Below are 14159 nucleotides of genomic sequence, written 5' to 3' on the forward strand. Positions count from 1 at the left end.
ATTGAACTAATTATACATGGCAGTGTTTCACAAAAATGGCCGCTGTTGCAAAATCACTCACAATTTATTTGTGTTTAAATGGGCAGGTTCTGTATGTAACGTGAGTGGACACGATGGGTTACACGTGAAACTTGGAATGAAACTGCCGATTCATGAAAAACTCGCATGTCTGGATTAGAAAAACCACTAGGATCATCAAATGTAACACAGTGTCTTTATTTATAGCGGTATATAAGACCATTTCAAACCATGTTTTCCAGATCAAATGCACTGATACCTAGGTAGCTTTTCATGTCCCAATTTTGGTCCTATTTTTGGCCCCAATATTTTATTAAAAATTCATTAATTTTGGGATGGCTCACAGCAAGAGTATAATTTATTTTATTTATCTGAGGTCATCATTAGGTACATCCTGAAGGAAATATGTCTACATTTTTCTTTTATTTTTGGGACTAAAAAGTTGATAAAGTGCCAGATACCAAAATGAACCCAGTTTCATAGAAGCACCCAAATGCAAAATGCTCATTTAGAAAGCAGTAGGGCTCAGAGAAGCTTGTGTCAGAAGTTTATGTCTGCTTTGTCCACACACAGGCATGTTCTCATCTACTGCATTAACCTCCTGAGACCCAGGAAATGCCAAGCTTTTTTTGTTTTTTTATTAAATAAGTGCCTATATTGGAAACATCATGATGTAACAGTTTTTTGAGATGCAGTTTTTAAAATTTTTATGGAATGTCCTTTGTGGTGGACAGTTTTCTTTCTTTTTTTTTTGTATAAGTTTTGAAACTGTTGTCCACAAATGTGGACAGAAAACCCATAGCTGGGTCTTAGGAGGTTAAAGTACACCAGGTCTGCTTCCATCATATCTTCAAAAGTACTACAGTCGAAATGTACAGGTAGTTACAGTCTTCAGTCTCAGGGTTCATTTTGTCTGTTCTAAAGGTCTGTACTGAACTGGGGGACAATACCTTTATATCTGCTGTCCCCTCTGCTCAGACTGACTTAAAAAATAACCTGAAGCTTAAGGAGCTGGTCCTATCGGACACTTCTAAAAGATTTTAACCCTCAAAGACCCAAACATCCATCATCTGCTTAATTTTTTTCTTTAATTTTGAAAAACCTTTGTGCATTTCCACCAAAATTACCCACATAAAAATCTTTCCCTCAACCCCAGACTTTCTTTGAAAGAAGTCCCCAGTGGGAAGAGAAATACATGAAAAAGAAAAAAAAAGTCTTTATTTTAGAGTTTATCATTGGTGAGATTTTCTAGATATAAATACAAACAAGAAAACCTGGCATTACTACTACTACTACTACTACTACCACTAATAATAATAATAATAATAATAATAATAATAATAATAATAATAATAATAAAAAATAATAATAATAATAAGTTAATGCTAAATTAGATTAGGAAATGTAATTACATGTAATAACATGTTATAACCTAACAAAATGGAAATACATAGAACAATACAACTCTGTGAATATCTATAAAAGCACATAAAATGTGAATGTTGTCAGTAAGTGTTATCAGCCATATTTCCATCAACACTGGACAATTTATGCTCATTTTGAAGTAGAGAGTCTTTTGCAGAAGTGTTTACAGTTGCTTGAGGTGGGCTATTATAAAATATCTATTAGTTTTTAAAGAGGAGGGGGTTGTTGTAACTATGGTTCATCTTTAGACACTGCTGTAGGGTGAAGTTCGTCATCACTTTGTCTCCAAATGATGCTTTTCTCATTCAGAAGCTGCACTTTTGATAAGGTTTCTGTTTTCCTAAAGTCCAGGATCCATCCTTGGTCCTAATTTCCTCTGGCGAGAGTCCCTTTACCGATCAATACGATCATGAATGGTACAACATGATTTGAGCAAAGACGGTCCTGCCCGCAGTTCAGTGGTTCAATAACACATTGACACACAGTATTTAGTAGAAAACTAATGCATATATTTACAAGGACAATAATAAAGGACAAGCATTATGTATCTGTTATGCTGCAACATGAAACAACCCCAAATGTGGATCATTGTCAATACAATTAAAAACATTTCTCTTTTCATACACCTATGATTGAACTCCTTATTTAATTTGTATTGCACTGCACTTCTTACATCTTGAGTACTGTACCTTCGTTTAATCATTTATTATTATTAAATTAATAATTAAATAGTTGATGGTGATTTTGTAATTGATATTAAAATAAGTATAACCATGTTGACAAAATGCTTTTGGAGATGAGAAGAATCAGAAATGATGAGAAAAGACTCGAATAAAAAACACTTAAAAAAAAAAAAAAGAGTAAGGAGTTAATGTAAGTTAAGAATAAAAAATGTAAGGTGCATAGACCCTGATGCCAAGTTTATGTCCTTTGACTTTAATCCATAACATGGATGACACTGGATAATATTGAATGTAGCAGATGCAGAGACTTTTATTAACTAATATTACCTCAAGTGTTGGTTCAGGTTGTTGAAGTATATTCTTTACATTATGTGGATTTGTCCATAACACTGGGCTGCTCCGTCTCCTGAAGGTATTTGTGCTGACCTCAATCTACTGCAGGTCACACACTGATTCACACACCTGGATTTGATGTTTCAGGCACAGATTTGTCATATAAGCAGTAACAGATATGTACAAAATGGGGTGAGATGCCATCATTTTTCCAATTCTTCTCTAAAATGGTGTTTACATGTGGATAAGACGCTCAAATATACAGAAAAATATGTTTTACAAAATGTCACCACTAGTGTTTACAAGGCATTATTTTATATAGAAAAATCATTTAAATATATCTTTTTGATTGAAAGTCAAAGGTCAAAGGTCTTTTAGTATTTCACTTCCTCCAAAGCCTTATTGTAGCATCCGAGGTTCAATTATGATTTGTCGATTCACCCCCCCACACACATACACACACACACACATTTCCTGTCTGTCTCTATTGAGTCAATCACATAACGGTGAAAATGCCCCAAAAATAAACCGTATTGTTCCCTCTCGTTCTAGAAATCCAACCTTATTGATCTAAATGACTCTGAATTCACATGAAAGCATAAACAATCTTGTGGTGTTAGCATGTGTTCAAGAGAACGTGCCGGAGCATCTGTTTATCTTGCGGCTTTGGTCTGGTGTTTATTTACTTTGTTCTACAGTATGTGTATTTACCGACAGCTGCTCTCAGATATTCTTCACAGCACATTTCCTGTCTCAGACACTGTTGTCTTGTATATGATAGATGAGTCTATCTTAAACTGCTCAGACTTGACAAAAAGCTCTTTTTAATTGGAAAGCTCTTCAGGTTTGTTGTGCACTGCTTGCTCTCAGGGAATATCAATGTAGTGACACTGATGTAGCAAATCAGAGGACTCCTTATATACTATTTGTCCTCTGGGGCTTCAGTGAGTTGTAGGACTTTGCAAAGGTTGATGGGAGTTTTTTCCTGTTTTAATGGCACAAGCAGAGTTGACTTTGCTCTTAGAAGCATATGATGAACTATTTTCAAAGATTTATTTTATGTGCATGAGATTTTGAGGGGACATGCTAATGCTTTGAGGATCATTTTTCTGGATTCCCAACATTTGTTTCTTTAGAGCCCTACTTCTGTGTGAGAAAAGCCGAGACCCCTCCCATGCCCCCAGCGACTCATAGATCAACCCCACCCAACTTCTTTAGTAACTACTCCACCAGTCACCTCTGATGACAACTTATCATGAAAAAATGATATCAAGATAGGAGAGAGATAGTACTTTCTTCCCAAAATGAAGCCAATGTGAAAGTATCTTGAAGTTGTAGTACTGCTGACAGCTACAGAGTTTGGTTCAAAAACCTCATAGACTTACACTGAGCTTCTCACTAAAAAATACTCAGTCAGGAGTCATTTTAGTCTCTAATAAGCAGCATTGTATAAAGTACTGGAAAGTCACACTTGAGTAAAAGTACAGGTACCCTACCAAAAAATTACTTTGGTAGAAGTTCAAGTCACCAACTGATATGCTACTCAAGTTAAAGTCTTTAGGTATCTAGTATTTACTGTATTTAAGTATATCAAGTAATCTACAATTAAATGTACTCAAGTAATGAAAGTAAAATTACAAGTAAATGTTAATAACAACCAAAAGCAGTCAGAATTTGGTATATTCTAAAGTTTAGGATTCAAAAGCCTAAACAGGAGTAGGCTACTGCTGGTATTAGAAATGTCAGAATTTTGAAAAAAACAAAACAAGAACTATGAAGCTTATGTGGCGCCTCAAAACATGCAGCTGACATTCCACTTTGTAAACAAGAAATCCAAAGTCTAAACAATTTACATAATACCAACTTGTTTTTTGGCACAGCTTTATTCAGCTGTCCCTCACATCATCAGATTACAACAGGTTGAGTATGGACTGTCGTTTGCATTTGCACGCTACGCGATTAGACCCAGTGACATATTAGCGTCCTGACTTTGTTGCAGTCACCAATAATCTCAGCAGTGAAAACACAAAATTTCCTTTAATTAATTTTTTTCCACGAGTAACGATACTATACATTAAAAATGTGCCGGAGCAGAAGTATGCAATTGAATTAGGAAATGTAGTGAAGTAGAAGTGAAAGTAAACAAAATAAAAAATACTTAATACAGTACAAATTCTCCCAAAACATACTTGAGTACCATAATGAAATATTATTACTTTGTTACTATACAACATTGATAATAAGTGATCTGCTGCTCCAACTTTAAAGGTTTCCTCTATTAATCAGATTTCAGGTCGAAAAGAAGCTTCTATGTCTGTTGTGTCAGGATTTGATTGACAGCTCTGTATGAGTTTCAGTTCACCTAATAAAACACATTTTTCCTGATACACAGCTCAGTTGTAGTTATAAGTAATAGGTTCCACTAACAAGACCCCTCCAGCTTTTTTATTGAAATATTTTGGCATAACATTTTCAAGTATAATTTATCTAAAGAGAGTGACATGGTGGTGCAGTGGATAACACTGTCACCTTTCCTTCCTGTGTGGAGTTTGCATGTTCTCCCCATGTTTGTGTAGGTTCTCTTCGGGTTCTCCTGGTTCCTCCCACCATCCAAAGACATGCACTGATAGGTTAACTGGTTAATCTAAATTGCCCGTAGGTGTGAATGTGAGAGTGATGGGTTGTTCGTCTCTATATGTCACTCCTGCAATGAACTGGCGACTCGTCCAGAATGTACCTCGCCTTCGCCCATAAGTAGCTGGATAGGCCCCAGCGCCCCCTGCGACCCTAGTGAGGATAAAGCGGGTTCAAAAGATGAATGAATAAATTTATCTAATGAATCTAATGTTGAAAACCTCCCAAATACAGAGTAGACAAAGCCCACATACCCCTGTAATCTTTAGTTCCTCCAGGGGGTTTGGACTGTGGACAGCCATGCAGAATGGGCAGTATGTTCAGAACAATGTAAAAATCCTGGAGTGGAAAATATAGGGTAACTTTAAATGGAATGTGGGAGAACCAGCTTGTGATTGAAGGGTCATAGGTTCGATTTCCCAGACCCCGGAAAATGTTGGATGGTATGCCGTTGAGCAAGGCACTTAAAGCCCTGTTTGCCTGGCATGGCAGCCCACTGCTCTGAATCTGCAGTGTGTAGTGTGTTCCTGCATGTTCATTTATTGATGGGTTAAAAGCTTCTGTGTTTACATGTCTGCAAGTACAATATATACTGACAAATAAAGATTCTTAATTCTAAATCTATTTGTAATTGTAATTCTATCAAAGCTTTAAAAACAAACTTGGACACACTTTTTTTTAACAATCTGTACTTGTTTAAAAAAAGAAGACAAATAGAAAATATATACTAATGAGGCAAGAGGTCAATGATGGAGGTATGGAATAGATTTTTACTCTGATTTTTGACAGTCAGATTTGTTGTTACCTTTTTTTCAGGTGCTTTACCTTTGTCCTGTTGTCATTTTTAAACTGTGGCGCAGCAGGATCTGACTGATTAATCAGTCAATGTCTGCTGTAAAGTGCCAGATCTGTGCAGGACTCTAGCCAAGATGAACAGGAACAGCTCAGCAGGTTTCTACAAATGCAAACATGCTACACAGCTACAACAGTGCTTTGAGTCTGTTTTCCTTCTCACCCATCTCCTGCCTCCATTCTTCATCTATCATTCTCTTTTTGTGTCCTTCCATTGCTCTTCTTTCTTCACTAATTCCCATCAGTTGGGAAATTATTTCCCCAAAGGCCTCGGCCAAGGCAATTACTGATGCTCACCTGTTTAATCAAATTTTCTCCAAGTGGTTGCACACTCTTCGCTCTTTCAAAAACAGTCTCTAATGGCAAATATCGGCAAGCTGGTGCCAACTTTTGTCCTCCAGACTAGAACGTGTTGAAATTGCGTTTTTTGTGATAATAAATGCTTCATAAACCCTACAAAGGCAGATCGATCACTGTACTGTATTCATAATTTCCAACAAGTAGGACTTAATCTTTTCATTACATTGTATTGGGGTCATGTAGAAAAGTAACAACACTGCAAATGAATACAGTATATTTTTATACTTTTTTTTTTTCTTTTTTTTTTTTTTTTTAAACTTTTCCAGGCCTAGATTCCTTTTTATTTAGACCAGAATGATTTGACACATACATTCGTGAGTTACATTCATTTCCCTGAATATTCTAAATGTGGTGGTGGTACATATCTAAGGACTGCACTCCCTCCCTCTGAGTGATTCTGGTATGTCTATATATGAATGAATGAAAACTGAAAACACATACATAAAGTAAATGAATTAACTTTTTTAACTTAACATGGTTTGGGGTCATCTTGTGTTTTTTTTAATTGTACTTTTCTCTGTCTACTTTATATAGTACTCTTTTTTCTAAATTATTTATCGTGAAGACTTCGTAATATTGTGAAATATTAGATGAAATGTTCACAGAAATTGTGAATATAACCAAGTAAACACCAGGTTTTGACTGCAATTTATTTTGGTTACTTTGCCTCTAAAGCTGGTAAATCAAATGATGTCTGAAGAAGAAATTAAAAGAATCTGCATTTAGTGCACAATGAATGCTAGTTTTTGTTCTTAAGTACATTTTGCTGATAATAATTACTAACTTTTAGTTAATAAATGCTACATAAGCCCTGGAAAGGCAGAACAATCACTTTGGTTTATTCATAAATTCCATCTTTTTCTGACATTATTCCGGGGGTTATGCACAAATAAGAATTATGAATGTTGAACTTTTACTTTCTGTAACTGAAGGGGAGTGGACCTAGTAGGTAGTTGTGTTTTACTTTAAAGAAGTTGTTCTTTTTTCTTTTTGAATTAATTCCTCAGTTTTTTTTGTTTTTTGTTTTTTTTTCTTTGTGAAAAGTCCCTTAATTATGCCCATGTGCTGCATACCTTTATCCTCATAAATGACTGAAGGAAGTGTTTCTATGTGTGGAAGTGTTTTGTGGCCATAAAGGGAGACAGATGTCAGCTGGTGTTTCTGGTGTTTCTCTCTCTCAGGTTGGATTGCTATCCTGGGTGCACTGTGGCTCCTGGTTCTGGCTGACATCCAGGACTTCGAGATCATCTTGCATCGGGTGGAGTGGGCCACATTACTGTTCTTTGCCGGCCTTTTTGTTTTAATGGAGGTACTCAATTATTATTATTATTTTAGTATTTGAGGATTAGCCTATTTATATTTTGGGTTATGAACTGACTATAGACTTTTGCTTTGGACTGTCTGTTTTTCAGAGTAGTTAGAGATTTGTATGAATGCCAGGCTCCCATGGGACAAATGTCTTTACAAGTTATAGAAAAGCAGTGGATCTGTCTTCAGATGGATTGACAGGATACTGTGCCATGACACAAATTCAGTCTTTCAGTCAGTGAGTTTAAAGTCTGAAAAGTAATTATCCATTTGTTTACCCATGAGCTTTCTGCCAAAAAGAAGAAAGAAAACATCATGTCAGCACAATGGTTGCGTTGTTGTGTCCTGCCTCTGAGCCTTTTGTATTGATGTTTGATAGAAAACTGTTTGTTGAATGTATCAGATCTTTCACAGTCACTGTTGTAAAGCAGCTCCCATAAGGAACCATCTATTGCAGATGAATGTTACCTTTTGTTTTACTCATGTCAATAGTTAAAACAAAGATAGATGGTTTCCTTGTCTTTTTTAATTGTCCCTAGATTAAAAAAAAAAAAAGAAAATCAAACTGCTTTTGTTTCCTTGGTTTAATCCCAGGATTAATCTTCCCTTCTTCATTTTTCAGGCTTTAGCCCAACTACAGCTAATCGACTATATTGGAGAACAGACTGCCCTGCTTATAAAAGTGAGTTTTTTTCTTTGGATTCTCCACTTTACCCATTGAATTTCCTTACAGAGAAAAAAGTGGAAAAATGTTCAAATGTTTCTCACAATTTTCTATTCACTTAAGGCAATAATAACATCACAACAATGTTATTCTTATGTGTTCATTTTCCACTTACTGTATTATTCCATCTAAATAATGACAGCAATGCAGAAGTTTTCATCTTATGTCAATTTGTCGCTAAACATTTTTTGCAATGAATGAATGAATGAATGAACTATGAATGCTTATCTTTCTAAAAATTGTTTTGTCTTGGCAACACTGCCTTTATCATAAAATTCAACCATTGATGGAGCATGTTTTTCAATAGTAAAACCGTTATTGAAATGAAGGAAACTTTTCATTGTCGTCCTCACTCCTACAGATACACTCTGAAATGGAACAGTGTTGCCAGTGTCTTTTTTGTGTATGAGGCTTTAGACATTTCAATACAATGACTTGCTTCTCCACATAAATGTCTCACCAACACATCTTCCAGGACCAAGGACCATGGGTATCTTAAAGTTGTAACACTGTTGAAGGCCACCCATGGACTTGCATTGAAATTCTGTCTAAAAACACATTTTTTTTCAGGAGTCATTCTGGTTTTATTAGTTTTATTTGTACCCTTGAATAAAGGTTCATGTATACATTTTTCTTGTTATTAGATCTGTTGAATAGAATGATTTAATGTCTGCACTGATTGACGGGTCTGTACGACAGCTCACTCATCTGCCCAGCTGTGACTGATGGGTTTCTCAAACTGTGGGGTGGGCCCCCCAGGGGAGGCGTGGACGCTGGCTGGGGGAGATCACTCCTGGGTGTATTTTTTTCTTCAGGTCAAAACATGTAGCAGATGGAACTAATGAACATCTTAGGGATGTTCAGCAAACAAATCCACTGCCATGGTGATGTCTTATTCACTAGCCAGAGTGTTTGTTTGGGGAACAGACAAGTATTTTATTGGGACGAAAAGAAAAATGTGTGACGGTTCTGTTTTTGCACTGCTTGTACAGTTTGCACTTTATTGTTTATTGTTGCAGAATGTGTGCAATGTAAAGCTGACTCATTGTAACCAGTGATACTGTTAAAATATTCATCTTTGTTACCAAAAATTTGTTCATTTTTGGTAACAAAATTTTATTCATTTTTATTTGGAAAAATATCGTCTCATGAAGTTTGGTTGAGTTTATTTCTATTATTCAAGCAATAAACTAAGTTGTTTTTAATTTGCACAACAAATTATTCAAAGAAAAGCAAAAATAATGGTTATAACACTGACTTTTCTTTCAATAAAAGTTATACTTGAACCATTGTTACATTGTCGTTGGGGGCCAAGAAATCTTTCTTCCTCTAAAGGGGGGCTTGACAGAAAAAGTTTGAGAACCCCTGAGTTACACTAAGAAGACTGTAAAATGATTTTGTTATACAGAGCCTGATGAAGAATACTGTTTTACTGAGTCAGTGAGCTAGCATGTAGCATTAGCTCACCTAGTTAGCGGACTCTTACACAACATGACTCTCACCCCTTGTGCTGCTACAGCTCTGCCCCTTTGGTTCAAATATAGTCACGTCTGCTAACATGCAGACACACAAAATGCAAACTAGTGGCTTCGAAGACCCATGGGTGACACCATGACACTTCATCCATTTCTTATATACTGTACAGTCCATGGCAAAGACAATATTGTTGCATCCAGTGCTTTTTTCCATCCAGTTGTGTAAACGAAACACAAATTTTCACATGAATGTGAAAGTGACATGAATCGAATGACAAGGACTCAGTTAGGCTGAGGTAAATTCAGAACAGTTTCCAGTCCAGTACCTTGAGGGTTAAATATCACCTCTCAGGGCACCATTCCACCGGCACAGATGATAATTCGGCACAGGTGACATGATATTGGATTTCATGCATATTGAGCCTGTATTGTCCACAGCTCTGAATTCAATTATTGTGTTTACATCTGACTCTTGTCGGTGGTTGAAGGGGTCTGAGGTAATTTTCTCCCATATTCTTGCCTGTGTGTATCATGCAAGCGAAGCGTTTCTCAGTGGAGAATTGCAACAGTAATAGGTACGTCAGCTTTTGTCTAGACCCTGTGCCTTTATACGTCTCATAATCAGACTTGACAGGTAGTGCGCTATTCATGGTTTCTGACCTGCTCAGTGTCCCCAAACAATGGACGGCCTGCTGGGAGCAACCTTTCTCTGAGGACAGGTGGAAGGGGCTTTGTCGTCTCGTTTAACCTGGCCATGCATACCGAAAGAATAACAGTGGGCCTCAGACATCATCATGCTTGACACAACAAGAATTGGCTACACTTTGTGCACAGTAGAAATAAAGCTTAGACACAACGCCACCTGTGGTCACACACTCAAACAACTTCATCCTCACTTCCCAGTGAGAGTCTCCCCGCCAAGGAATGAACGTAATTGGTGTGTTTGATACAAATCAGTGTAGGGCTGAAGGGGGTGTGTGCATGTGAGTGGCAATGAAAGCAGCAGTTATCTAACACTTCTATTATCTCCTCTCTCAGGCTGTGCCAGAAGACCAGCGTTTAGCCATAGCCATTATCTTGGTGATGTGGGTTTCTGCTCTGGCTTCATCTCTTATTGACAACATCCCCTTCACTGCCACCATGGTGAGAGGCTTCAGCAATATTCTTTATGTTATATTCTCTTAATTCATACTCAGACAGACAGACTAGCATGAACTGAGGATCTCCATCTATTATGTGTCTCTGAAAATAATCCAACAAACCTGTCAACATGAAAATATGTTATGTTTTATACTATTTGTACAGTGGGTATAACTTGTGTTGACGTGCCTTCATCCTGACACCACTTTTAATAACTCTTAACATCCACCAGATCACCAGCCACCCCATTTAGTCTCAGAGTTCAATTAGATTTGAGCTATATTTAAAGGTATGTAGTTTAGATTGTGTTTTAGTCACATGATAAATACAGACACTAGAAGATGTTGCCTTTTAATTGACACCTGATAATGTACATAGTTATTTTGTGTAAACCTATACCCAAGATAAAGGAAGGGTTGGAGTCAGGGGATTGGGGTTGTCAGAAAAGACTCAATGTAAAAAGGATAAAGCAAAAATATTCAGGTTGAATTTTACTTTTTTCAAATTGCCTACAAACATAGGTCAGTATACTAAAGAAGTGAAACCATCAACATGATGCACTCAGTACTCAAACTAAATTGTTTTATTACAGCTGTTAGAAAGCATTGTTACACTAAATTCTAATTATCTAACCCTACTACCAAAACCTTACATTGCATTAACCCATTAAACCGTAAGCTTAAAATGGTCTGCCTGAACTTTTTTTTTCTTATTTTAATGGTAAAAAGGTTAGAAAATATGTTGTGACTAAGTCCGTTTGCCAATTTTTCCAGAGCACTTTTTCCCCCAGATCTTTCAAAATCTAGCAATCATTTACAGTTTACTGCATGTTATAATATTGCTGAACTGGCTTCTTCTCCAGCTTCTAATACAGGCATGAGTGAAATTACCATAATGACCTAATAAAGCCTATAAAGCGCAACATCTCAGGTTTCAGAAACTGTTGGAATTTTTCTAATTGCACAAACAGTGAAAGAGTTATAGCCATCTGAACTGCATATGCCCAGGGTCTGTCAGCGATGACACATCCGGTTTTAAAGAGTAAACCTTAAAAAACAATAAAGAGTTGAACAGGAACTGATTGTAGTACTTAGTGTAGTGCATTCACACTTAGGTTTAAATAGATATGAACTGGAGAGATGCCAGTTCACTGCTAGGGCATTGCCAAGGTGCCCTCAAGCAAGAACCCCCCCCCAACTGCTTGGGGGATGCCTAACCACATGGCAGCCCGCTCACTCTGACACCTCTGTTCCTGAGTGAAGAAATGGAATATCCCTGATGAGGGACTAATAATGGCATTTCCTCTGTTTATGAGATAACGGTTGTCTCATTTGGCTACATCTGTGATAATACACTTAGTACACCTTTTCACAAAGCAGTCTGATAAACCATGCATCATCAATTAACTTAACCATTTACGCAACTGATAAGATACATTTGAAATGTATGCTTCAATTCCCAAAACTCTAAGCACAAATTCGTTACTGCATACCCATCTTCACAAACTAAAATCTACTCTAAAATGAATGTAGTCGTAACAATCGACTCAATCTGAAGATACAACTGAAACTGAATGAAAAAGTAAATGTGTATGCATCTAATAAAAAGAAACAATATAGAATGACAACCTCAACTTTTCATTATATGAGCAATTTTTTACTTAAATATATTTTTTCAAGGATGTATCATTGTTTCAGTTAAAACTGCAGAAATCTGCTTAAATATCCCATTTTTTCTTCTTTTAGCTTTACATATAGTAGTTTTATTGCCACAAATACATAACCTTTCTCTTGTGCCCTCTTCTTTCTAAATACCAGCCTTGCTTGATCTGAATTTCCCAACAAAATAATTCCATTTCATTCAATAACACATGTTAAAAAAAAAAAAAAAAAAAAACACACACCAGTGTAGGCTTTCAGCAAGAAACACAAAAATAGAAATAATTTTTTACAAAACATTTCATATTATTGAAAATTGCTGCTAAGATTTTCTACATATTTGAATAGTGTGTCAGTATTTGGAAGGTTTGAAGAATCTCGAAATGTTCTGTATGTGGAAAATGAAAGAGGAAAGAGCTTGTACCTCGTGGAAAATGTGGCCACTGAATGAATGTGGTGTGAAAGCAATGAAAAATGATTCAGTTCTCCTAGACTTGTGTTTCCCTGACTGTGAAGAGTTTTGACAAGGTCACTTCATTTTTCACAAATAGATGTCAGAATAAAAATGTTAAGATTGGAACAGAGGAAACTCTCAGAAGAAGCAGCTTTGAAGTCAGTGAGAAAGTCTGATTTATAATTAAAACATAAGATCATTGGCAAATGTAATTTTCATTACAGTATGCTGGTTGCAAAAGAATATCTCATCTTTCAATATCTACCGTGGATACAATATTTTACAATTAATTTTGTTGCAGATATCAAAGCAGCTGCCTGCTCACCACTTCTGTTGTCAGCTGTCTGTTTTGCTGGAAATTAATAGATTGGCAGAGATATAAATGTTTCCGAGGGGCGCCAGTCAGCTTAATTAAAATGACAGTGAGAAAAGGAAAAGACTTTTTCCTACTGACAAAATGAGATGTTGCTTGTTGAATCAAACCCTCAGATTCTTGACTAGTCAGGCCTCCCGCCAGCGTATCCAGGGGGTTTCAAGATGTGCTTTTCTCTGATAGGTTTTCCACATTTTCAGGCCCATGCAAGTGCCGTTCTGCCTAAAAAGGGACATCAAACCGCATCGATTTTCAATTCGGCCCACAGCTAGAAAGAAAGCATGTCCTGTTTGTCACAGCAGACTGAAAGATTGCAGCAAAGCAAATACAAGTCATTTGGATACAGTATTTGTTCTTTGTTCATAGCTTTTATATGCTCAGTGAGGGTTTACTTTGACTTAATTTTGAGGCTGTATCCAGTGTACATATCCTTTGCTGATAAAGTTTGTAAAAGTAGCATGCACATTACTCAGTCCTGCAGCATTTGGTTATAACAGCAGGAAGTGAGGAAAATATTCTCTGCTAAGCTGCACAGGAAACTCAAGCTCAGAAAGATCATGGGGGGATCTGGTCTAGATCAGCAGCCACTGCATGTTGTATATAAAGCACATTAAAAGATATATACAGCACGTATGAAGCTCCTGTGGGGAGAACTGCTGAAATGAGAAAATACAATTAAAATTGAATATAAAACATCTCGAAAATTTATTTTAGTACAATTT

General features: G+C 36.5%; 1 protein-coding gene across 1 annotated transcript in view; it reads left to right on the plus strand.

The window, feature by feature from the left end:
* Window positions 1-14159, plus strand: part of oca2 (oculocutaneous albinism II) — a 75861-nt gene that overhangs the window by 41894 nt on the left and 19808 nt on the right. The window contains exons 19-21 of the mRNA XM_030132948.1: window positions 7487-7614; window positions 8236-8295; window positions 10851-10955. Of these exons, the coding sequence (XP_029988808.1) occupies window positions 7487-7614; window positions 8236-8295; window positions 10851-10955 (293 nt within the window). The remainder of the gene's footprint in view (window positions 1-7486; window positions 7615-8235; window positions 8296-10850; window positions 10956-14159) is intronic.

This window comes from Sphaeramia orbicularis, chromosome 4, assembly GCF_902148855.1.
Source record: "Sphaeramia orbicularis chromosome 4, fSphaOr1.1, whole genome shotgun sequence".
NCBI classification, from domain to species: Eukaryota; Metazoa; Chordata; class Actinopteri; order Kurtiformes; family Apogonidae; genus Sphaeramia; species Sphaeramia orbicularis.